Below are 27,341 nucleotides of genomic sequence, written 5' to 3'. Positions count from 1 at the left end.
GTCGTTGACCAACCCGCGCCGGGCCCGCGGCGGCCGCGGCCGGGGCGCGCACGAGTATGAAGGTATCGCGGGCTGCGGCAGCTCAAGTATCAAGGGCTGTATACGTACTTTTGGTTTTGGTTTGGTTTGGTGGTATGATTCTACTAATGATATATTAATTTATTATTTTTTCGCAATTGTATTAAAAAACGTCGTTTACAACACGTGTGAAATGTCTTTTTACCACTCGTACCGAGTCTTGCCACTCGCTTTCAGCTCGTGGCAAGATACCTCGGTACTAGTGGTAAAAAGACATTCTTTTCACACTAGTTGTAAAATGTACTATTCAAAGTCGTGTCAAAGATGAATCAAAGCGACTTGCCTGTTAGGGAAGGTCTCCTCGCAATGTATGCACTTGTAGATGAAATTCTCGTTCGCGTGTTTCATTCTTCGATGCACTTGCAAGTACGTCCAGTGTAGATATGATCGTCCACAGTCCTATGAAACAGATTAAACACATTTTTCAACACACTTGCTCAAAACGACGTTTTTATTCCACCGATTTTTGGCTCATAATCCTAGATATTAAACACGCGTGCTCTTTCAGTGTATTATTCCACTCGTGCTTTTTCATTATATTATTCGACTGAGTTAAGAAGGTAACTGATTGCTAATAATATGCATGGAAAGGGAGCCTTCTTTAATTGGTCTGACTGGCGGGCACCGGCGCGCCCGACCGCCGCGCCGCCCGCGGCCGGGGCGAGGGGCGGCCGGCAGTACGAGTATGACAGATGAAACACACAATACTAACTGTTTTAACTATTAAAATTTGATTAATATGAGTATGAAATAAAACTATGAAAACGGATTATATCGCGTATATTGAATTTATAATACATCCCGACGTTTCGAACTCTTTACAGCGTTCGTGGTCAACGGGTGACTGAAGAAAAATTACAAAGTGCAAAAATACCCACATACTAAAATAATGAACAATCATAGACTACAAACTTTAAGGCTGGTTGTACATGCAAAATCGGTTCATAAGGCTAGTTATACACTATAATTATTTTTCAAGTAAAGATATATATATATACGCGATAAAAAAAAAAAAAAAAAAACAATATACGCGATATAATCCGTTTTCATAGTTTTATTTCATGAGTAACTATCGCGGTAACCGAAGACAATAATATGAGTATCTTTTTTTTCTCGCAAGTGTGTTGAAAAACGTCGTATGAAACGCGTCTGCATTGGTCATTACACACATCGGCTTTCTTATTGCGCGCTCGCTTACAGCTCGCGCGCACAATATCGCCTCGTGTGTGATAACCAACTTAGCACACTTGTATCATAATGTACTATTAAAACTCGACTCCATAGGGGTTAAAATGCATAAAATTAAATTTCAGTTTTAAACACTTCGGTGACGTGGCGTCCGCGTAACAGCTTTTGTGTTTGACACGGCGTCGAAAAGGTTAAGGATAGGTTAAGGAGTCCTTATAGGAGGAGGGAATATTACGCGAAACTGCGTAGGTGGCGGCACTACCACAATCTGAGGGTCTATCGCGAAACAAGAAAATCGAAATTTCGTTATCTAACATCTCTGGTACTTGCATGTTCGAGTGATAAAGAGGCAAATAGCGAAATTTCGGATTCGCGCCCGGTAGGTCCTCTGTCAACAAACCTCCTTAATGCGTCAATGTCATATTTTATTATCTTTGAAAACTTCTCAAAAACCTGTTAAAGGGACAGTATGTATAAGTTACTGTATGGTTTACTAAAGCTAGTGCTGCACTCTGGTGGCAGAACATTGCAGTAATATCCCCTATTGTCAGAAAACGTCTCAATAATACTAATGATTCTGTTTAAAAAAAATTCAAAAAGACGGTCAAATGTAATGTGTTTTCTGCTTCCCGTTGTAAATTTAAGGGTTAGGTTAGGGTTAGGGATAGGGTTTTAGGGGTAAATACACTCGAGAGCAAAGAAAATGGGTTAAGATTTGTATGGAAATTACCATAATGTATTTTTTAGTTGCTTGAAGTATAGATTTTTCATTTGATTGAAGTATTTTTGAAGGCGTTTAAAGATTATGGAATGTTAGCGTAATAAATCATGTGTAGATAGATTTTTTTCTTCAATAATAAGACAAGTTTAAATATAACAGAATCGTTTTTCGTAATTTGTCAATTTTCATTTACTTTACTGTCTTTACAACTTCGTATATATATGATTATTTTTATGTAGGGTAGATAGGAATCATTCAATTCTTACCTACCCGCTTTATCTGTCCTTATGTTTTTTTTTAAATTCGATGTCGTTTATTTAACATGTGTAGCTTGACTGTAAGTGTTAATTATAAGGAATAAAAATAAATAAATAAATTTAATAATAATAAATTACAATTTTAAAATGTTAAACGGATGTTAACGTATAAAATTTCTTTAAATTTATGTTAGTTTTGGAAATAACGTAGGAGTCCTAGGATAATATTGATGTAATCATTCGGGTGTCATACATTTTATTTTATAAACTAAGTTTTTGACAAAAAAATCATTTTTGGTACAAGCTTTTATTACTGACTGTACTTTTCTTCCCACAGACAACTAATACTCATCGAGACAATTCTAAAAACCCCAAACACAATTAGGTTGCGTTGTTTTATCACAGAGTTCCTATGGCCACCTCCTGTCTCCATCATCAGATCAGCTCGATGGTACCATAATATTGCATTGCACCCGACTTACATACCTATACATATGCAAATTTTCAGCTTCATTGGAAGTCGCGAAGTAGGTCAAATTTAACTTGCAAGATTTGACCCGTACAAACATAGATACTTACATAGGTACATTGCAAGATTTGCAAGTTAATAAAAAGCTTGTAAAAACTCGTTTTTGACATACGCACGTAACAAAACTGACCTCGAATAATTTGCAGATGAATGGGTGTTTTCTCCTTCGTGTACCGCTCTGTATTCGTGTGTAACTGGATGTAAATATGTATGTATTGTTGACAGGTTGTTTTAGGCGTGATAATGACGTAAATAATAGCTATTTACAGTACATATGGTGCTACTTTCTCGCACTAGTGCGTCAAATAGCACTTTTCGTGCATATGTCGAAAGTTTAAAGGGCCATATGTACTGTAAAACGTTGTACGATACACGTGCGAATAGGTAATTCGCAACTCGTGTCGATTTAAAACACTCCCTGCGGTCGTGTTTTAATTTATCGCCACTCGTTTCGAATTTCCTCTTTTCCGCACTTGTATCGTAAATAACTATTATGCAACAAGTGCGGAAAGTGTATGATTTCCGATGAGTGTATAAAGGAATACGAGTCGGAAATCATCTTTACGCACGTGTATCATACAATGTTTTACTATGCATTGTGCGAGTAAATAAAAAAACACATCATGGCAAATAAGTTTAATTATTAAAAGGAGTGTTTTAAATCGACACGAGTTGCGAATTACCTATTCGCACGTGTATCGTACAACGTTTTACAATACATATGCCCCTTTAAACTTTCGAAATATGCACGAAAAGTGCTCTTTTCCGCACTAGTGCGAGAAAGTAGCACCATATAAACTTGAAAACATTAAGCACTAGTGCGGAAAAGTAGTACTTTCCGCATGATATGGCTCCGTAGGAAACGCACTTTTCGAGCACATGCATGGTAATAGTTATTTACGATACAAGTGCGGAAAAGAGGAAATTCGAAACGAGTGGCGATAAATTAAAACACGACCGCAAGGAGTGTTTTAAATCGACACGAGTTGCGAATTACCTAATCGCACATGTATCGTACAACGTTTTACAGTACATATGGCCCTTTAAACTTTCGACATATGCACGAAAAGTGCTCTTTTACGCACTAGTACGAGAAAGTAGCACCATATGTACTGTAAAATAATTTCTTAACATTTCTTTTGAAATTTTACCTCACACAGGAAATGTTTCACGACAGGAAACCCTCCGTAGCCTAACACGCCGCGCGCAGACGGACCGGAATTTGCTCGGCTTGGCCCCTCGTTCTTCACATCAGCTAAGGGGCGCTTGTAAAAGCCGTGGGTAGTTTTGTGTGTTGTACATCTGTTCACAAAAGTTAGTAATTATAACTTTAAAATAATGGTTAACATAGTGGTAGTGTCTGTGAACCTATTTGAATATCTAGAGTAGGTACGTGGCGAAGCTAACATTGCAGATATTACAGGTGAATGAGTTCTCTCTTTGGGTAAATACCTATAGTACGAAACAAGGTGACTTTATATTTATCGTAGGTGAATGGGTTCCGCCCGCTTTGGATGGATACCTACAGTATGTAACAAAGTTTACTTTTCATATATCGCATGTAAATAGGTTTTCGCCCTTGTGAACGGTTCTAAGTACCAAACATACCTAGAATACGTGGCGAAGCTGCTTTTGTAGTTGTGGCAAGGGACTGGGTTCTTCACCCTTTATGGATAGCTTAGCGTATAGAAAGTGAAATTGGATTCAATCCCTTGTGAACCGCTTTGAATACAATCATGTCAAGACACTGATTTAAACTTTCACAATTTTTACTCATTATTATTCACAACGACGGGGCTTAATCTTCGAAAAACTCGCGCGTCTAGACGATGTTGATGTCAACTTTAGCCAGTCTTCTCCGAGACCACGGGACAAGTCCCTTCGTTGTGAATAATAAATCATGTCAAGAGTTTGTAACATAGCTATTTTTGCATATATATCTCAGGTGAATGGGATCTCCCCTATATGATCCGCTTAGCATACATACCTTGAGTTAGTAACAAAGCTGACTTAAGTTCTCTCCTTTGTGAACAACTCTGAATTACCTAGAATAAGTAGCGAAGCTGACTTTGCAGATGTGGCAAGTGAAAGGGTTCTTCACCCCTTTATGGATAGTTCGGTGGTTGTTCAAATCCTCCTCCAAGTAAAACACGCTACAATGAAAATTCACACTCACATAAGGGGTCATCCATTAATTACAACACACGTTTAGGGGGGGGGGGGTCACGAAAATGTGACATGTTGTGACAAGGGGGAGGGGGGAGTACCTTTGTGACGTCACTTTAACTTATTTAAATTATTTTATTCGCTGTAACAAGTTTTTGGAACGATAATCGTTTTTAATCATAAAATTTTCTTTGCCTATCTATTTTGGGTTATAAAAGTACGAAAAAATATTTTGATAAAATATTAATAATACTTTTAAATTCGATTTGCCGATTTCATTGAAAAAATGTGACGTCACACCAGGGGGGAGGGGTTTGCCAAATGTAACCAAGTGTGACAAGGAGGGGTCGAAAAACCTCGAAATTCGTGTGACGTAATTAATGGATGAACTCTAATTAGTACAGTGGTCGAGAAATATATTTTCTCTCAGGTGTGAAGTGACCTAAAAATACTGCTTAATCCATACTAATATTATAAATGCGAAAGTCTGTCTGTCTGTATGTCTGTGTGTTACCTCTTCACGCTTAAACCGCTGAACTGATTTAGTTGAAATTTAGCATAGAGATAGTTTGAGTTCCGGGGAAGGACATAGAATAGTTTTTATCCCGAAAATCATCCCTTAAGAGGGTAAAAAGCAAGGTGGAATCATGGTGTAATTGAGATAATTAGTGAGTTGCCTGATAATATGTGTGCATATTATGCTCAAATTGAATGATTGCTATAAGACTTTCTCCAGGCGCTAAACTTACTCTAGCTGCTATTACTGATTTCACGCAGACGAAGTCGCGGGCAAAAACTAGTAGTAGTATATTTTTATAGTGTGTCTACAGTGTGTAGTATTGGGTGTAATAGGGGCGCACATATGGTGCGTGGCATAGAGGGAATGCTGCTGGTGAGTCGATACTAGGGGTTGGTACAGGCATAAATGCCATGGTGTGCAAGTTGATTTGTTAAGTATCTATATGCCGGCGGCCGATCGTAAAAAGATCAGGCAGATCGTAATGTTCCTGCGTAATTTTTTGACGGTAGTAAACCAATAGATAGGTAGGACAGGTTCGTTAGGTTGCTTCAGATGTCCGAAGGGAAAACTGTGCAGAAATAGGAGCCCCGCGTAGCGGGGCTCCGTCAACTCGTGGAACGAGACAAACCTTTTATTAGATATGCCTAGGAATTTCACGATCTGCCGCCGACATATACAAGTACCGTCAACCAGGGTGAATAGGGATAGCTGAGGTAAATAGAGATAAAACGTAAAGTGTGATTTACCTGATAATTTATTAAAAAATAGTCACACAAATTATATCATACAATTGAAAATAATAGTTGATTTTGTATGATACAATTTCTGTAACTATTTTTTAAGAAATTGGAAGGTAAATCACATTTTAAGTTTTGTCCCTTTTCACCCCAGCCATCCCTATTCACCCCGGTTGACGGTATACAGGATTTAAAAACATAATACGTACTCCTCGCAAAACTCGCAGCGGAAGGCCTTATCTACTTTGACTGCACGAACGACGGCGCGCAAGGACGTCGGAAGTGGCGCCAAAAGCGCGGCGGCGCCGGCGCATTGGGCTTCGCGTTCTATGCAAAACTGTTGACCCGGTGGTTCTATTAGAGAAATAATCTAAATCAATAGTAGGCCTTGAGGCCTAGGTACCGGTGGATCGATGAGGTCCAGAAGGACCTATGTGACATCCAGGCGGCTGAATAGCGTCGGATCGCACAGGATAGGAACGAATGGCGAAACCTAGTATCGGAGGCAAAGATCCACTTCGGGTCGCTGAGCCAGCGAAGTAAGTAAGTAGTAAGTAAGTAAGTAAGTAATAGTAGGCCTAAGAAGCGCTGGCTGGACGTCGTGATAGCGGACATGCAAGAGAATCTCAAACCTGAGGATGCCGAAGACCGGGCAAAGTGGAGAAGATTGAGTAGGAAAGCGGACCCTGGCGCTAGGCCGGGAAAACAAAACTATGTTTCTGGAAAAAAAAAATTTGGTACAAGCTTTTATCGCTGCCTGTACTTTTCTTTCCACAGGCAACTAATACTCATCGAGACAATTCTAACGACCCAATTAGTTTGTGTTGTTTTATGACAGAGTTTCCATGGCCACCTCCTCCTGTCTCCGTCATCAGATCAGCTTCATGTCATCATAATATTGCATTGTCATCCGATTTATATATGTATGCTCAATTGGAAATCGAGAAGTGGGTCAAATTGAGCTTCCAAGATGGTAACATGGCAAGTCGAATCAAGCTTGTAATAATAAAAGTTTGTAAGAGCGTTTTCACACTGTCCGATCCGATATCGGATGACGGAAGGAAGTAAAATGTAAGATATATGTTTCTCTGTATTTATTTATGCATTTAATAAATCATTAATTAGTAAAAAAACGATGAATAACGCAAAAAGGCGGACTTGCTAATGGCACTCTCCTGCAACTGTTTTTGTCAAAGGCGCCTTCCGACATCTGATATCGGAAAGGCGCTTCCGATAAATTCAGCCATGTCGGAGCCCCCCGTCAGCTGTCGGACCGACAATATTTGTTTGTGTGCGTATTTATGTGTAGGCATGATGCTTGTTGTAGTGTGTGAGCGCTAGAGACGGCGCCCGGGCGCCCCCGCGGCCTGACTGCGCGGATGGATCCTACATCCGATATCGGCGAGGACAATGTGAAAACGCTCTAAGCACGAACCTTCCTGTGTGGGTCGAACTAGCCCACTTGTGGGTGATAACACGGCGGCAGGTTTCTCATCTTCGTTCAAATCGCAACCGTATGTCCCGAGACACTCTGGTGACTTCTTCACATGCTCCTGTTACATCAAATAACATTTTCACCACACCAGCTGCTTGCTTTTCAAAAACTGATGTGAAAGTTGTTTTTTATTCACATGTGGGGCAAAGTAATCAAATGCAAATTTTGAGTCGTTTCCTTATACCTATACAGGCTGGTAGAATTGACTTTTAAATAATGATTTTGAATGATAAATATTTAATAACATGTATTTTGAATCGATTTGCTTTGATTTTGTTTGATATTTTAGTTAGTATTTTCCTTGTGGTGAAAAATTTTGTGTTTCACTCGGTGGCAAAATTTGTTTAACCCTCGCAACGCTCAAGATTCCATTTTTCGAATTTTGGAATCTTTCGCTTGCACGGGCATCAATATTAGCACGAGAGGTTAAACAACAACTTGGCCCGCTCGTAAAACAAATAACTATTAACCTTTCGGACGCCAATGACCGATATATACGCACCGTAGGTTCAACGCCAAAGACCGATTAATCGGTCACAGACGACAGAGCAACATAGACCTACATGCATATGCATAAAGTTCAATTTCAGTTTTGACACTTCGGTGGCGTCGAAAAGGTTAACACCATATAATTGGCAAAGAAATACTAAGACGCGAAATGTAATGTAAAATGTTGTGGCCACAAATGGAAATTGTATTTCGCGCTTTTTAGGGTTCCGTACCCAAGGGCAAAAACCGGCCAAGTGCGAGTCGGACTCGCGCACGAAGGGTTCCGAACCATTACGGAAAAAAATAGCAAAAAAAAACACGTTTGTTGTATGGGAGCCCAATTTAAATATTTATATAATTCTGTTTTTAGTATTTGTTGTTATAGCGGTAACAGAAATACATCATCTGTGAAAATTTCAACTGTCTAGCTATCACGGTTCATGAGATACAGCCTGGTGACAGACAGACAGACGGACAGCGGAGTCTTAGTAATAGGGTCCCGTTTTTACCCTTTGGGTACGGAACCCTAAAAACCATCCGTCCGTCCGTCCGTCCGTCTGTCTGTCTATCTGTCTGTCTGTCCGTCTGTCTGTCTGTCTGTCTGTCCGTCTGTCACCAGGCTGTATCTCATGAACCGTGATAGCTAGACAGTTGAAATTTTCACAGATGATGTATTTCTGTTTCCGCTATAACAACAAATACTAAAAACAGAATAAAATAAATATTTAAGTGGGGCTCCCATACAACAAACGTGATTTTTTGCCGTTTTTAGCGTAATGGTACGGAACCCTTCGTGCGCGAGTCCGACTCGTACTTGGCCGGTTTTTTGTTCGTCTGTTTCACTTACCACAGCGGCGGGAACGTTTTGGAAGGCGCGGCGGCAGGCGGCGCAGACGGGCACTAGAGCGGGACAGAGAGACTCCTCGTGCGCGCGCATGTGCATGCGCAAGCGAGAGCGGCGAGTGAGTTGCTTCATGCAAATATGGCATTGGTATGGTTTGATCTGGATAATACAAAGTAATTATATACGTGGTGGCTAAAAAATAAGTGCATTCCCGTTGCTAGGGAGGTTTTGGGATTATACTGAGCAACTTTTACTATGGGACCAACCACGAAATCGCGAAAAACCTATTAACCCTCATAGAAAATGGACCAGCCAAAATGTATGAAACAGACAATTTTTATTTGTTTTAAAATTCAACATGTGTTATCATCCCTATTGTAGATACGAACCTGCAAATGTGTGACTCCATGTTCATCCAAAGTCTGTTTGTCCAGGAATCTCTTGCCGCAAGTGCCGCAAACGTAGCGGCGTGTGTCTGTGTGCGTGCGGCTATGTTTCGTCAGAGACGCTCTGTTAAAAATGTTTGTTAGACAAAACAAGGAGAAAAAAACCGGACAAGTGCGAGTCGGATTCGCGCACCGAGGGTTCGGTACTTTTTAGTATTTGTTGTTATGTATGTTGTTATGGCGCAGCATGATTTCATTTTTATCGCCTGTTACTATGCACATCACTTTCGCACTTACATACTGGGTAGAACGTGACAGGCATGGTGACAAGCGATAAAATAAAATAAAACCGGACAAGTGCGAGTCGGACTCGCCCACCGAGGGTTCCGTACTTTTTAGTATTTGTTACTATAGCGGCAACAGAAATACATCATCTGAGAAATTTTCAACTGTCTAGCTGTCACGGTTCATGAGATACAGCCTGGTGACAGACTGACGGACAGTGGAGTCTTAGTAATAGGGTCCCGTTTTTACCCTTTGGGTACGGAACTCTAAAAACGCAGGGTCTCCGGAGGATAGAGTAGAGATTACCAGTCTTCTATGTCTAGGACATTGATAGCGGTTCTGCTTGTCATGTTGAAAGTGGACATGGTCGAATAGCTTTGTCCCTGTCTTGTAACAGGACCCTAAAGGTAAGTTATCTGGATACCTGAGGAAGAATGTCTACCCACAATCCTTGGCAGGACATTGATAGCGATTCTGCTTGTCATGTTGGAAGTGGATGTGGTCGAATAGCTCTGTCCCTGACTTTTTACACGACCCTAAAGGTCAGTTATCAGGATATCTGAGAAAGAATGTCTTCCCACAATCCTTGACAGGACATTGATAGCGATTCTGCTTGTCATGTTGAAAGTGCACATGGTCGAATAGCTTTGTCCCTGTCTTGTAACAGGACCCTAAAGGTAAGTTATCTGGATACCTGAGGAAGAATGTCTACCCACAATCCTTGACAGGACATTGATAGCGATTCTGCTTGTCATGTTGGAAGTGGATGTGGTCGAATAGCTCTGTCCCTGACTTGTTACACGACCCTAAAGGTCAGTTATCAGGATACCTGAGAAAGAATGTCTTCCCACAATCCTTGACAGGACATTGATAGCGATTCTGCTTGTCATGTTGAAAGTGTACATGGTCAAATAGCTCTGTCTCTGTCATGAAAGTGACTCCGGGGCACTCGAGACAACTGTACTGCCCGTTGGCGTTCAGCATCTCTGTGTTGTCGTGGAATTGCCTGGAAAGGGATACTTTCGTTACAAGGGAGTAAGATATTGTTTAACGAGGGCGGTAGGTATATTGATTTGAAAGAGAGTTGAAGTAAAGTAGTCCAGGACATAATCGTGGATAACACGTGTAAATCAACTGTTTTTGTCACTGTACTCACTGTTAACCATGGTTATGTTATTAGCTATTACTATAATACCTATAGTCAGCATTTTTTGATGAGCCATCACCATACTTCTTTTTTATGATTTGATGGAGATCATAAAATTTAGAATGCAGAAATATGCACGATAATAATTGTCATATCAATTTCTAATTTCATTCCTATACCTAGGTCGCACGGTGGGCTGAAAATTGGCTTTCATAGAATTACATTACATACAAACGTTACTAGCCGTATGTTATTTTTTTAAGGTTAGATCTTAATCGCTTAATTTATAATTACCCGTTAAAATTATTATTAATTGAAAACGGTAGAACGAAATCACTGAATTATTTACTACCCGCTTGTTTCACTTTTTGTAAAGAGAATATCTAAATTACTGAATTTATTTCTACCCTTTTCGAAGAGGGTAGATTTGACGCACTTAATTGATTACTACCCCTTTGTTATATTTTTTGAAAAGGGTAGATCTAAATCACCCAATTTATAAATACCCGTTAGTGTTTTTCTAGGGGTTCAACCAGTTGACTCAATTAATTAATAGAAAAGTGACAAAAGTGTTTTACTTTTTGGAAAGAGTAGATCTAAATCACTAATATCACTAAATGTATAACTACCAGTATGTTGTTTTTTGAAAAGGTAGATCTACATAAATCACTAAATGTATAACTACCCGTTAAATAAAAAGTTATTTATTGTCGCAGTAGAAAAATATATATTATTTGTTAAAAAGGGCAGATCTAAATCACTAAATTGATACTACCCGCTTGTATTACTTTTTGTGAAGGGAATATCTAAATTACTGAATTTATTTCCACCGTTTTGTTTAATTTTTTCAAAGAGGGTAGATCTGAATCACTCAATTTATATATACCCGTTAGTGTTATTTTTTTTAGGGTTTATGCAGTTCACTCAATTAATTACTAGCAGTGTTTTACTTTTTAGAAAGGGTAGATCCAAATCACAATATATATAACTACCCGTTTGGATAATTTTCACGATTTCGTGGTTGGTCCCATAGTAAAAGTTGCCCAGTATAATGCCAAAACCTCCCTGGCAACGGGAATGGACTCATTTTTTAGCCCCCCTGTATATGTCGGTAATTTGCACGTATGACCTAAGATTACACCTGGATCTGTAGCCCAATTCTCTTGTAGGTACAATAAGAGAAGGCCCGTGCCCAGGAGCGGGAAGTATATAGAGGCTGATAAATAGTATGCAGATACAAACTCATTTCAACTAACTTTTATTGATATTTAAACAGGTACATTACAAGAAGGATAACTTACACATTAAATTATTATTACTAACGTAGAACCGGCACAGAGAACCAGTATTTTGCGCTGTGAGTTGCTGTCGTTTTGACAACAAACCATCGAAGCGGAGCGTGAGTCTCGCGACCTAAACGCGTAAGCGCCGTGAATTTCGTGGCGTTCTGTTCGCGTGATTGCGACAATTACATTGTTTACTATGGCTTCTTTATAGTAATAATATCTCAATGAACTTACATGTGAAACTTCAATCGTACTTTGGATGTGTAGGACTCGTTACAATTATGACACGTCATGATCTGAGGATCTGAGGTCGGTTCTGTGGCTTTCTTCTTACGAGGCCTCTGAAAATATGCACATTGTTGCTGAAAAAAAAATTGTTTTACTATGTACAGTTCACGCACAAAGTCCGAGGAAGTAACTGACAATCTGTCTGTCAGTGACAGATGGATTCTATAGATTATATACCTTGATGACTGGGGAAGTGGGGACCAAAGTACAGTTAACCAAAGTATTCACTGTAGTTATAGTTTAAAGCTAATTATATTATACTTACCGGTACCAGTAAATCATTGTCACCAAAGTCCGTAGTTTGTTTCGGTCTACCTTGTGGTCTCTGTAAAAAATTAGGAAATTTTTGATGTTTTGGGACATTTCATTTCATTCAAAAATATATTGAGGGTAGGTGGAACTTTAATTCTAACCATCTACCTACCTACCTATATCGAAAATGCAAAAAGAATTAAATTTATTTCTATCCTAATCACTATCACTACATAGTATAAAACAAAGTCGCTTCCCGTTGTCTGGATGGATGTCTGTCCCTATGTATGCTTAAATCTTTAAAACTACGCAACGGATTTTGATGCGTTTTTTTTAAATAGATAGTGATTGAAGAGGAATGTTTATATGTATAATACATGAGCATTGCACCCGTGCGAAGCCGGGGCGGGTCGCTAGTATTATATTTATTATTTAACTGATGCAATATTTAAAAACAAACTTAAACTGTTACTTTTAGATAAAGCTTATTACAGCATAGATGAATTCGCAAGTATACGGTAAGATCATTGACCCAAAGCCGGTACCTATATGACAATAGCAACAATATTAATATTAATATTATCTATCTCCTTCTGTGGTCGCTCCCTCATAACTGAGGATCGTGATTATAAGTAGATCTGAATGTTATTATTATAAATTGTATATTAAAATGTAAATAGTAATTAAGTAATGAAATGACGTGTAATTGTATATGTTTCTTTTACCAATAAAGTACTGTATCACTGTATTATAAATATGAAAGCTTTTATGTAAGATATTTGGATATTTGTTCCTAATTCACGCAAAACGGTTCAACAGATTTCGATGAAATTTGGCTCACGGATAGTCTACTATAAGACCACAATAAGACATAAATTTTTCCTTATAGGATACTTTTTATCCCCATAGTAGGTATTAAATATTAACTCCGTTTGCCCTGCCGGTGCAAAGGCAGTTAATAGGAGAGAAAGTGCGAACCCAGGTCCTAAAAACTTTAAAATCTTTCAAGTGTAGGGCCTAGGTTTTTTTGCCGTGTTCCCAGAGTTCAGAAAGGGTACCCTCCCATAGAAAATAGACCAGCCAATATATATGAAACAGCCAAATTTTTTTTCGCGATTTCGCGGTTGGTCCCATAGTAAAAGTTGCTCAGTATAATCCCAAAAACTCCCTGGCAACGGGAATGTACATAGATTTTGGCCAGCCTGTATAATTAGGAACAGTATTAACATAATATTGTCTTCGGTTACCGCGATAGTTTTTTTTTTTTTTTTTTTTTTTTTTTTTTTTTATACCACGTCGGTGGCAATCAAGCATACGGCCCGCCTGATGGTAAGCAGTTACCGTAGCCTATGAACGCCTGCAACACCAGAGATATTACACGCGCGTTGCCGACCCTTTAAAAACCTGTACACTCCTTTTTTGAAGAACCCCATACTGTAGCCCCTCGGGAAAACCTCGGCAGGGAGCTCATTCCACAGCCGAAGCGTACGCGGGAGGAAATTCCTCTTAAACCGCACAGTACGCGACCATTTAGGTGCTAGGGTGTGAGGATGAACACCCTGCCGATGGCGAGCGGTGCGGTGATAGAAAGCGGCCGTTGGCATCATGTCAAACAATTCTTCAGAGCACAGCCCATTGTACAAGCGGTAGAACACACACAAGGAGGCGAAGTCTCTCCTTAGACTTAAAGGTTCGATACCGCTTGTGAGTTTGGGATCGTCGACGATTCGTACAGCGCGCCTTTGGACTGAGTCGAAGGGTCCAAGCTGGCATCCAGGTGCTCCTGCCCAAAGGTGACAGCAGTACTCCATATGGGGTCTGACTTGCGATTTATATAGCAGCAGTCTTTGCCCCGGAGTAAAGTATCGCCGTGCTTTATTGAGCACACCGAGTTTTTTGGATGCCAGATCAGCCTTCCCTTCCAGGTGGCTACGGAATTGGACGTCACTGGAAATGTCGACACCGAGGATCCCAATACTCCCTGACATGGTAAGGGCTGTGCCTTCGAACTGTGGGACCACAGTAAATGGGGTTTTCTTAGCGGTAAACGCGCAAACTTGTGTCTTGGTGGGGTTGAATCGCACTAAATTGTCCCGGCCCCACACCGAAACTCTGGATAGAGTGCCCTCAATATCCGACACAAGCTTTTCACGACTCTCTAGCACCACGGAACGAGGGATGTTGGCACGGCCTGCGTAATAGGCATCCCCAGTACTGTCGTCTGCATAGCAATGAATGTCGTCGATAGACAACATGTCATTGATGTGCAACAAAGTTACTCATGAAATAAAACTATGAACGGGTGGTCAACGGGTCACCCGTTGACCACGAACGCTGTAAAGAGTTCGAAACGTCGGGATGTATTATAAATTCAATATACGCGATATAATCCGTTTTCATAGTTTTACTTCAACAGTATTAACATTTAGTATGTTTTTTTTTTTTTTTTTTTTTTTTTTAATTTATTATTTTACAGGACCTTTATACTGTTGTACATATCGGCCCTATTAAGTCCGCATCTTATAATTTCAGAACAACTATAATCTATTTATTAAGCCTAACTTCAGCCAATCTATACACCGTTTGTGCCGTGTCCGATGTTGGGTTACCAAGAATGTGTATAAATGCACCGATGTCATATGGCATTAGATTAGCTGAAGTTATGAGCGCCTCCCTAAGGGCGCGATTTCTACTACACTCTACTAGAATGTGATAGACATCTTCTACTGATCTACAGATGTCGCAGTTAGTATGATGATTAGGTGATATAGCACACTTACCTATCTTTGTTGACTCCAAACTTCATCTAACGTACCTTTACAGTGTCCTTCTGAGAGGACAAAGTGAAATTTTCGTCCTTGCCCGAGCATTTCCGTTTCCGGGTTCGCCTTTTGCATTTATGTGTAGACATATCCACCATAATTTGACTGCGAGTAAAGTTGGTTTAAAAAAAATGTAAATGTGCCATTTTCAACCAAAAGGGTACTTGTTGTCGCTTGTCAGTAAGGCACTATTTCCATATAGCTTCAATTAGAAATCAACCTTATCGACAACCGACAATGTGGTACCTTTTGATTGAAAACGTCACAAATTATAGTTTCGTACTTAAAAAACAGCGTAGATAAGCATAATGTACTAAAAAATCAGAGTTGATTTTGATGAAAAAAGACGATGTTTACTCTATTGATACTAATATTATAAATGCGAAAGTCTGTCTGTGTGTTACCTCTTCACGCTTAAACCGCTGAACCGATTTAGTTGAAATTTGACATAGATAGTTTGAGTCCCGGGGAAGGACATAGGATAGTTTTTTTTTCCGGAAATCATCCCTTAAGAGGGTTAAAATTATCTCACTTCCACCCCGAAAGTGAGATAATTGATGCATCGCCTGACAATGATGTAACTATTATGCTCAAATTGAATCATTGCCTTGACATTTTATCAAGGCGTTAGAAGTTATAATTGTTTCTCAAATAAGACGGATAAGGATATAAGGAAGTTGGTATAGGGAATCAATAAAAAGCAGTTTGGATTAAAAAAAAAGCTACCCAAAATACTAACTCCACGCAGACGAAGTCGCGGGCGAAAGCTAGTTTATTATATTACTATAAACATAATATCTATACCTATGTATGTATGTATGTCTACAGCCTACAGGATGATTTCTAACTCAAATTGACTACTTCTTACAAAATATCAAATCCAAACCAAAGAATGACATATACTCGTACTTTACATAAATAATTCTAATAATTAAAACTTTGTCGCTGCCACGTCATTGCAGCCTCTTGCACAGTTAGCTTAATAGTCCATTTCGATGCTAGTGCGGAAAGTATGTCAATGACATTTCCGCACGTGTATCGAACGACGTTTTTTAATACAGTTGCGAAAAAATAATAAAAACAACAAGTAAAGAATAAAAACTTTGGATACATAAAACGCCTCTTAGTAGGTAGTTAAAGTAAGAAAAAACGCCTCTACTTGACAGGCGTTTCGGCAGCTATTCCGTTCCATTCAGACAACTTATTAAGAACGGTTTTTCAATATTCAATATTAAATAAAAAATCGTGTTATAATGATGATGAGGTAAGTAATTAAATTATAAAATATGTATATTTTTCGTATACTTACACTAACAGTAGGTTTTTATGTTGATTACGACGTTTAAAGGAAACTAATATTAACACTCATCAATAAGTAGTCATGAATTGGAACAGGTATAAATTTAAAAAAATTGGAAAGTAAAAAGCACTAGTTCGCGAAAACCAACTTTCCGCACGCTAAACAGCTACGTAAAGTAGCACTTTTTGAGCAACTGTATTAAAAACGGATTTTACAGTACATATGGGGTTACTTTACCGCACTAGTGCGATAATTAGCACATTACGAAACTACGTCGAACATTGAAAGGCGTTTTACTTACTGTAAAACGTTGTACCTACGATACATGTGCGAATAGGTAATTCGCAACTCGTGTCAATTTAAAACCCTCCCTTCGGTCGTTTTAATTTATCGCCACTCATTTCGAATTTCCTATTTTTCGCACTTGTATCGTAATGTACTATTAATAAATAAGAATGAGGTAATGCTGATGAAAATACAGGCGACGATTCGCTTTATAAGTATTAATGAGCCAGGTATGGCAGATATTAGCTTATGAATGTTGATACACGTTCTACCTGCATTTGGCACATTTCTGCGGTTTCTTGAACACTGCATCCTCGCTTTTTTCATCACCCTAGAATCCAGAGGGGCGATTTAAAATTGCTGTAGGTATATAATTTTCTTATGACTATATTCAGAAGATGGTGGCGTGGAACTTATACCTACCGTTTAAATGGCCCCAGTCAGTAAAACTATTAGCTTAGCACCCCTGCCATTGCTATAGGGTATTTGACTACTAGTCAAATCAGTTTCTTTTTTCGAACTGTCAAAACGATTTTGCTACTATGGAATTTATATGAAACACTAACATGTGACGTCACAATCAAATCACCTACTCTTTATAGTTTTATACGGGTTTTAAAATAGAAATTGTTTCCAAAAATAACTGCGGCCTACGTTTCTATATTAATCTTTTGGTGCTTTATTCTCAAACTCAAACATATTTATTGCTCATAGTATTACAAATTACAAGAATACAGACCCTGTAAGGGCACAGCAATTTATTTTATACTTACTTATACAATTAATCTTATTAATTACATTGCAAAAAAAAAAACATACATGGTGTAATTTTTTTTATTTTAAATACAGTCAAATACCCTATTGCTGGTATTGAAGGGAGAGTTGAGGCAAGAAGACGGAGGGGGGAGACCAAGGAGAACATACATATATCAAGTAAAGGAAAAACTCAACGATGTCGTATCAGGCTGTCAAGGAGAAGGCAGAGGACCGACACACATGGAAATCACTCCACCGACACGAATCCAACTCTTATATATGATGATGATGATGATGATGAGCACCCCTGCATACATCAAGTAGCAGATGTATAAACTCGCGCTAAACACTAATATTGTGTAAACAAGCCCTAAGTTTGACCTTTTTATACATATCATCATATGAATTTTCTCAAATGATTTTTAGGCCTCAAACCCTAATCCGTTAAACAAAAGCCTTTGTTTCTTTTATGGAGAGGCGCCATAGTCGCGTGCCGAGCGCCAAAGCAACCATGTCGTCAAAAAGCAACTAATCGTGATAGTATTAAGGTTCAAATTTATGTAACAGCTCAGTCTGAGATAACTAGTTTGGGTAATGAAGGACGATCGGTTGCCTGTGTGGCCAGAATGAGCTGTTACATAAATTTGAACCATATAAATAGGACGGTAAAGTTTCTATTTAAACGAGTTTGTTCCCGTTCAGTCAGTAGCAGTAGCATTGGTATATAACCGCTGAACAAAAGAAACAAAAGCTTTTGTTTAACAGATTAGGGGCCCGACCGGTTTGACGACCGGTCTTGCCCAGTGGGTAGTGACCCTGCCTGTGAAGCCGATGGTCCTGGGTTCGAATCCCGGTAAGGGCATTTGTATTTATATATTATACATATCGTTGTCTGAGTACCCATAACACAAGCCTCCTTGGGCTTACCGTGGGACTTAGTCAATCTGTGTAAGAATGTCCTATAATATTTATTTATTTATGGATTAGGGTGTGTGGCCTAAAAATTCATACTAGTCGTGCCCACAGCGCTAAGGACAACTATAGGTGTTTGGTTTTACATTAGGTCCCTTGCGCCTGGGATCTTGGCGTTTGAGTGATGTTTGTGTGTATGACATAAAGCGTTCAAAGAAATAAAGCTAGTGAATTCCAATATTCTTTTGTCTATGCCAAAAACTTACATGCAGAAGCGAGTGTAGCTGGTCGGCCGGCGTATCGTCAGTATGCACGATCCATATCGCTTCTTCGTCGCTTGTATCTAATGCTTCTTGCTTTATTTCTAACTTAATTTCCATTTTGCATTCCTGGTTATCCTAAAATTAATAGACACTGAAATATGTAACTATTTTTCACCAGACCAGCTCGTAGAGGCTTTTTTCGAACCACTCGCTACGCTCGTTGTTTAATTTTGGACTCTTTCGCTAGCTCGAGTATTAATAAACAACAACTTTGCCCCCTTGTAAAACAAATAACTAATTTTTACCACGATGGTGGTAAACAAGCTTATCGACAGTCTTTGTGAGGCCTAATAAGTCCTACAAGGTCTTCCATTCACGAAAAAAAAACAAAATGGCATTTGTCTCGGTAAGTTTTGACTTGTACGCGGCTAGAGGTTTGAAATAGTTATTTGTGCAACAAGAGAGAAAAGTTGGTTTTTCTTGCAAGTGTTTATGCTCAGCTCAAGATTCTAACTTAGAATTCAATTATATTTCAATTATAGAATCTTTCGTTTTCTCGGTACTCAAAAACACGAGATGTAAAATAACTTTGCTCTCGTGTTGCACACATAATTTTTCACCTCAGTAGTGAGAACATATTAAAGGTTAAAATGTAATTCGAACTACACAGAATAATACAAAAAAAAAAACAAAAAAAAAATGTAATAAAAGTATGAAGTGGCAGCTAGTTCATTCACGCCCTTCATTAAATTAAAAAGCTACTTTGTTTCACTCCCTGGAGTGAGGCAAGTGGCACTCCAGGGAGCAGGGAGTGACGAAAGTAGGCTTGTTCGAGCTGCTGAGGTGAAAATAGACTCTTGCAACAGCAAAGGTTTCACATCCGAGTTGTCAACCATTTAAAAGTATACAATGTTTAAACTCTCATCAGACATATTTCAAAATATTTAGATCACTACGGTTTCACTATTATTTTTAGTCGCTTTTGGCGACACTGGAGTGAGTGCACGGAGTAGAGCCGCCGCGGACACTCGTGCCTGAGGAAGGACTCCCGAAGAGTCCGAATCATGTCGCCAAAAGCGATTAAAAATTTGAGTGAAACCGTAGTGACCTAAATATTTTATACAAAGTTTGTAGTTTGTATAGACAGCTTAGGGGACAAATATGGGGCATTTTCTATGAAAAGGGACCTTATTGTCGATGGCGCTTACGCCGCACAGCTTCGCGCGGCATTTTATTTATATCGGAGCATCGTTAATAATGGCGTTAGCGCCATCGACAATAAGGTCCCTTTTTATAGAAAATACCACATATAGGTCCTCCCGGCGAACGCTTATTCTGGGAGCTCTGGCAACCTTACTCAGCATCAGAGGGCTTAACGAGAACCACGTTCGACGTGTTGCCTCCCTGTCACACTTACGTACGAATTTACAAGAGCGACAGAGAGGGAACACGTCGAACGTGGTTCGCGGTAGGCTCGCAGAAACCCAACACTACATTTCTACACAGTACATAGTTAGCAATGTAACTTTCTAATGTAATAAATAATGTAAAAACGAACAAATATACAAATTTATTTAACTTACATTTTCAGGTTCCACTGATTTTGCAGGTTCTTTCTCTGACTTTGCTGTCTCATCTTAAAGAAAATATCATAAATGAAATGTAATGCACCCGCGACTGTTCTGAGGTTCTGACACATAAAGATTTACACGTTACAAGTCGAAAACGCTTTTACCTAAGTGTTATGCTATGGATCTGTAAATGTAATCTTCAAGCTTTCAAGTAAGGTTTATATTAACTTGCTTATGCCTATGGCAGAAGGGTCAAAATAACGAAAAGCAAACCTTTATCAGCCTCGTTATTTTTCTTATCGTTACTTCTAGTTCTTTTGGCCACTGGAGACTGCTCAGACGGTGTTTGCGATTCTAATTCTAAAATAACGTAATACAGTGTTATAAATTTATAATATTAATTCAGATTGTAAATCTATAATAGTACCTTATACCTAATACATGCTATTACTAAAATAATGTGTAAGTCACTTACCATCCTTTGCATCGTCGTTATTGCTTTCTGCTGGAGGCTTCTTAGGTTTATCGTGGGCTGCTTTAAGATGGCCTTTGAGCCATTTAAAATTGGCGTATCCTAAAATAAATATATATAAATAAATAAATAAATATAATCAAATTAATTTATTTCAGACATACATGGTCCATATTTTGTTAGTTGTTAATTAACATTAACAACGACGGGACTTAATCGCGTAAAATAAGTTTTAAATTTACCTCCGACGTTTCGAGGACGGCGTTTAAAACTTATTTTACGCGATTAAGTCCCGTCGTTGTAAATAATAATGAGTAAAAATCGTGAAAGTTTAAATCCGTGAGTTGTTAATTAAAACGTATAACTTAAAAGATAAACTTAAATAACTATCTTAGGTGCTAAGGATAAATGCAGAGGACCAGTGCCTTATCAGGCCACTGTCCCATTTGTCAGCCACGACGGTCAGGAGACTGTGGCGGCAGTCGCGCACCCTGCGGAGCGTCGCGGCGCAGCGCTTGCGCAGTGTCGCGTGGAATCCGTCCCCATGAGCATCCGCGAACATGCCCGACGCACTGCAGTGCCGAGGCAGCCGCAACAGTACCCTGAACGCGTCATTATATTGTACGCGCATGGCGTTGAAAGCCCTTTGCGTGTACCGAGTCCACAGGCTGCAGGTGTACAGCGATGTACAGAACGCTCGAAATAATGTTATTTTAACTTGCGCTGTACACCTGCTGAACCTGCGAGCTATCATGTTGGCCCTGACGGCCAGGGCCCTCCGCTCCCTCTCAATATCGGCGTCATCTCGTAAATCGATATATAAGTTGCGGACATTCACTACGAAACAATTAAAAGTAATCTGATCATTGACAAATAGCAGAAGGAAAGATCAAATATAGAACCCTGTGGGAGTCCCATTCTAATCATCACTATCTTTGACATGGTGTCACCCACTATTGATCTTAGGTTGATAAATTGTTTGATAAATTCAAATATTTTAAAATCATGGCCTCTAATGCCGAGATCTCGAGACCCACCCCTCTTGACCGTCTTAAATAGGTAGTATCCATCCATAGTTTGGGAAATGCTGATCTACTGCATCAAGCTGCACTTAGGTCCAAAAAGATTCAATTATCTGTTGGTATCTTACCGTAAAAAAGTAAACAACTCTGCGAACTACTTTTGCCTGATATGATAAGGATGATGATGAGTTGTTGATTGGTGGAGAAGACCTTTTATTTTATCTGGTAGGTATCTTACCGTAAAAACACAAAGGGCACGGGTACACCTCGCCATCTTCCGTCACGTGTTTGTGAACGTCACCATGTTCCATCAACTCGGCTAACTCTGCAAAGACGCGCTCGCAAAACCTAAAAAAAAAGCTGAGACTGTGTGGGAAGGCAACAGGCGAAATTAATTCCGAAAATTCCTCGATATACCGAGAGACAGTGGTCATCAGTCCATATATAAAACAACTAACCTGCATTTTAGTTCACTAGTATCATTAATGTCACTCTGATACATCCCTAAAAACTCCTTTACTTCCTCATCTGCTTCCTCTAAATTGTCTAAGACATCGTCTATTTCCGGTCCCTCGATTATTTCAACATCACTAGAGCTTCTATCTTTAATAATATATAATTCCGAATTTGATTCTACCGCATCATCTTTCGATATAATTTCTCCATTTGAATCGATTTCAACTTTAACAAAATCAGTTTGATTCACTTGATTTCCTTTAAAGATTTCTGTTTCTATCTTGTCTATTATAGCTGTTGCTTCACCAATGTTTACGAAACTGCTTTTTATATTTTTAAAATCTATAGAATTCGTTTTCTGAAATATATACTGCTGATTGTTCCTAATGACCAAATATTCGTCTGGATTTAGATTTTTGCTGGGGCTTTTTAATCTAGATGGTTTAAAATTATTGTCTAAGCATTGTTCACAGATAATTTTCAATTGAGTGGATAATTTCTTTTGCGGAGATGATCTGTGTAGTTTCTGATCTTCATTGTCAAATAAATAAAGCTTATCCATATTGTTATTGACAAATTTCTCACAAATGAAACAGTTTTGGCTCTCATTTTGACCTATTAAAGTACCATCAACATCTATGTACGGCATTGTTTTAGCATTCGCAGTCTTATTAATAGGGCGTGAAGGGTCAGTTTTGCGTCTCCTTTTATCACTGAAGTTTTGGCTCTCATAAGGTACTACCGGAGTATCTTTAAACATATTTAAAACTTCATCTCGTGTTATGAAATCATTTTTATTATAAATATTGTCCTCATATTTATTATAGTTGTCTCTAATAAGACTTCTCGGAGACTTATTTCTAGTTGTAACTGGATTAAGCGGCGTAAAAGTTTTATCAATACTAGATTCTACGAATTTATGGAATTGAGCTGCAAAACCTGAAGCATTATTGTTAACCAGTTTAAAAGGAATGCTGTTAATGAAAGGTTTCTTTGGGCTTGAAGTACTAGGCCATTTAGAGACAGGGCTAGCGACTATGTTGATCATTTTCGTGCTAATTTCTTTTAATGGTTCAACCTCATCTATATAATCATCAACGTATTTGACAAATGGTATTTTTTCTGCTACAAAATCAAAAAGTGGATCCTCATTGTCAAAATGAATCTGTGAAGCTTTGATTTGTGTTCCATCGCCTAGGACATACACTAAGCCATCTGTAGTATCATTTGGTTCTAACATTTGATCAAATGTTTGTGGCATAGGGTACTCAAGGAGGCCGTTTTCAGAATTTAGCAGGAATTGGTAAATGTTGTCTGTTAAGGCCACTGGCTTGTTTCTGGTTAATGAATTTAGGTCTACTTCGTATCCAAGTAGTGCACTGGAATTAAAAGTAATCTCGGTTTAATTAACATGTAATAAATGATGATAAGGGCTGAGAGTGGAATGCACAGGTTCTTGGGGCTCCTTTAGGACGCAACTAGGAAACCGACAAAATGAAGATGATGAGCAGAAGAAGCATAGGTAACCTAGCGGTAAGTTGTGCAACTTTCAAACTGAAGATCGTGGATTCGAGCTTATGTTGCGTTGCATAGTAAACATCTGCTCCTGTGCCAACCTTGAGATATAGCTGCAGAGTGGACCCCAGATTCCTTAAGATAGCAAAAGGCGAACATCCCTAGGAAGATAATGATTATTCCAAAGGGGTAATTCCACGATAAGTAATGTGGCTCACAATTTCATTGCGATTTTAACTATGTAATGTATAAAATATACAGCACAGACTTTAATTCAAGGGTTCAAGCTAATTTGGTTATCAATACTAACGATATTACATGTCCAATGTAAACCCTAAATGGCTCAACAATTAAACTCTGTGACAGCACTAGCGACCTGCCCCTGGCTTCGAACAGGCAAAGATAGATATAACTCCATAATAGATGGATACAGTCTAAGGAAAAAACGTGCCTCGAAAATCACGAAAATTTGATTCTCGATCAGATGGCGCCACTAGTTTTGGCCTACTCTCGTATAGAGGGCGTTGATGATTTCGTTTGTTATTTATAATTTTAACGCATATCAGTGAAAGAACATGGGTCAAAATCATATAAAAATAATTAATGCAAATAAAAAAATCATTTATCCATATTTAAATACATTTTAACGTATTTTTATAAAACTTCATTTTTAGTTTCAAAGTATGTCGATAGATGGCAATGAATTTACAGTGGTTACAAATTTACTATGACAGTACCGCTCTATTATTATATCCTCATTGGCACGGGTTACACAAAACCTCAACAAATTATACACCTAAACCTTCCTCATGAATCACACTATTGATAGATGAAAACCGCATGAATATCCGTTCAGTAGTTTTTGAGTTTATCGCGAACATACCGACAGACGCGGCGAGGGACTGTTCTATAAGGTGTAGTGATTTTACACAATAAAATGGTGAGTCACATTACTTGTGTTGTGTTGTGCAATGACCGTAAAGGTTTATACTAACTTTGCCTTTATCAGGAAGGAGTGAAAGTCATCATTTGGCTCAATGTTGAGCGACACCTCCTCACCGGCAGCATTCTCTAGACAGAGCATCAGTGGAGGCTGCTCCTCCGTCATGGTCTGCCAATTACAAAATACTACATTAAAACACAAGTTTTATTTTTATGATTTACTTAGCTTCACAACACAAGACAAATGTGCAGGCAGAAGTGTAAGATTATTCAATACCTATTTCTATTATAATCTCTCTACCACATCTTAAATCACATTTAAAATCGGGTCTATCGCGAATTTATTTTGTTACCTTTATTTACCAACGTTTCGACACAGGTTTTACTGGTCGCGGCTATCAATCAATCAATCAATCTTTGGGTATTATGGCTCCATCAATATGGTCGCGGCTAACTGATGTCCCAGCAAAATGTCAAAATAGAGATTTGTGTGACTACGCGACGAACACTTTTCGTCCACTTTTCGTCGGGTAGTCACACAAATCTCTGTTTTGACATTTTGCTGGGACATCAGTTAGCCGCGACCACAACCAGTGAAACTTGTGTCGAAACGTCGGTAAATAAAGGTAAAGAAGAAGAAGAAAGGTAACAAAATAAATTCGCGATAGACCCGATTTTATGTCTCTATTGTTCTTTAAATTTAGTATATTATCTCTTTGCCTGAGATAGAGGATTATTCCTAGTTCAGGCGCACGTAACAATGTACATAATATGATATTTGAAGTGAAAATATACCAACCATTTCACAAGTTACTGCTAGTAGTTTAGTGATGTGAAATTTGTATTAATAAAAACTATTTTATAATAAATACAGACTTAATTATTAAAATTAAAAAGCATGTCAATACAAAAGTGGTTTGAATAATAATAACTATTATTGTCGTGGATTATATCAATTTTATAAGCATATATTTTGTAATACAAAAGTAAATGGTAAGGAGAAATATACATCGTAAGTTTCGCAAGTTCGTAGGAACTTGCAAAGTAGATATAATATAATTTTATCTTAAACCTAGTGAATTATATTTCCAGCCAAGCCAAGTTCACATCATATACAACAAGGAAATGTAAATAAAAATGACTGGCAGGTAAAATACCAAATAAAATTAAACTGCCAGTGTCATCAGAGAGTTCAGCGCAAAATCTCACTGTTTCTACATCGTAGTGTACACAACAAATATCAGATTTGTAGAGAAATAGCTGAAAAACTCACCAGTTATTTAATTCAACGCAAAAAATCAACAATTTTCACCAACAACTGGCACATTTTTGTCGAAAAACAATTGAAAGTTGAATCATTTGAAGGAACGATTTCAAATCGAAACCACATCAAAACATAAACATTCCATTTTACCATGAACAATATGACTGTTGAAATGTCAACGATTTGAATGGGTTCCGTACAATAAATTGACAAGACCGTACAACAGTTTGTCAAAGAACTGTCTCATTTCAAACATACAACAGAGAGAATCATACTATCTTTTTCTTACACTAGTTCTAGCACCCAAAAGAAAAGGATGAGTATAACTTTTTTTGTTCTTATTTATTTACAATTTGGTTTGACCAACTAAAGTACAATTTATTTCCGATTAATTAAGCAGTATTAGATAATAATAGATATTTAATATAAATTATATGAATTTATGTAGATTTATATGATGATTTTAAAATGAATTAGACCAAGCTAAGTTGGCAGCGATTTTGATAGCACAGAGTGTGCAAGTGTTATTTTTAAACGTCAGGTGCAGAGTTATCTTGGTCTGACTCTAAGAGTAAGATAAGAGTAAATCTATCCTACATGATAATCTGGAACCTAAATATATTTTGTCAAGGGACTGTCTCATTTCAAACATAGAGAGAGAATCATACTATCTTTGTCTTACATTAGTTCTAGCACCCAAAAGAAAAGGAGGAGTATAGTTTTTTTGTCCCTATTTACTGAGAAGATTTGCTTGACCAACTATAGTAACTAAACTACCTATATGCTAAATTTAGCCTCAATCTGTATAAAGCAGTTTCAGCACGATTGAGTAACAAATTCTAAACACTCAAATTTTCAAATTATAGTTGGTCAAGCAAATCTTGTCAGTAAATGGAAACAAAAAAACTACACTCATCCCCTTCTTCTTGGCGCCAGCACCAGTGCAAGATAAAGACAGTATGACTCTCTCCGTCTACGCCCGAAATGAGACAGTCCCTTGACAAACTATAGTGATATTAATACATAATATATAGTCTTTCAAGCCAGTTCCGTCAGTAAAAAAGAGCGGCAAGTTTGAAATATGTAGGCCTGA

The 27,341-nt window shown here is 38.3% G+C and overlaps 1 protein-coding gene across 1 annotated transcript in view; it reads right to left on the bottom strand.

The window, feature by feature from the left end:
• Positions 1-26,367, bottom strand: part of LOC134752621 (zinc finger protein 208-like) — a 39,626-nt gene extending 13,259 nt beyond the window's left edge. The window contains exons 1-20 of the mRNA XM_063688291.1: positions 26,258-26,367; positions 25,038-25,153; positions 22,530-23,906; positions 22,310-22,419; positions 21,053-21,151; positions 20,851-20,937; positions 20,590-20,642; positions 19,010-19,141; positions 17,348-17,406; positions 15,484-15,595; positions 12,682-12,741; positions 12,363-12,469; positions 10,525-10,701; positions 9,414-9,534; positions 9,028-9,183; positions 7,632-7,749; positions 6,406-6,550; positions 4,819-4,926; positions 3,925-4,075; positions 362-477 (exon numbers count right to left, since the gene is read on the bottom strand). Coding sequence (XP_063544361.1) covers positions 362-477; positions 3,925-4,075; positions 4,819-4,926; positions 6,406-6,550; positions 7,632-7,749; positions 9,028-9,183; positions 9,414-9,534; positions 10,525-10,701; positions 12,363-12,469; positions 12,682-12,741; positions 15,484-15,595; positions 17,348-17,406; positions 19,010-19,141; positions 20,590-20,642; positions 20,851-20,937; positions 21,053-21,151; positions 22,310-22,419; positions 22,530-23,906; positions 25,038-25,150 — 3,401 coding nt within the window. The 5' untranslated portion in view covers positions 25,151-25,153; positions 26,258-26,367. The remainder of the gene's footprint in view (positions 1-361; positions 478-3,924; positions 4,076-4,818; positions 4,927-6,405; positions 6,551-7,631; positions 7,750-9,027; positions 9,184-9,413; positions 9,535-10,524; positions 10,702-12,362; positions 12,470-12,681; positions 12,742-15,483; positions 15,596-17,347; positions 17,407-19,009; positions 19,142-20,589; positions 20,643-20,850; positions 20,938-21,052; positions 21,152-22,309; positions 22,420-22,529; positions 23,907-25,037; positions 25,154-26,257) is intronic.
• Positions 26,368-27,341: the final 974 nt, after the last annotated feature.

The sequence above is a fragment of the Cydia strobilella genome, chromosome 25 (genome assembly GCF_947568885.1).
Source record: "Cydia strobilella chromosome 25, ilCydStro3.1, whole genome shotgun sequence".
Classification (NCBI taxonomy): Eukaryota; Metazoa; Arthropoda; class Insecta; order Lepidoptera; family Tortricidae; genus Cydia; species Cydia strobilella.
Note: the sequence above shows the minus strand (reverse complement) of the source record. Positions and strands in the feature narration are given on the sequence as shown.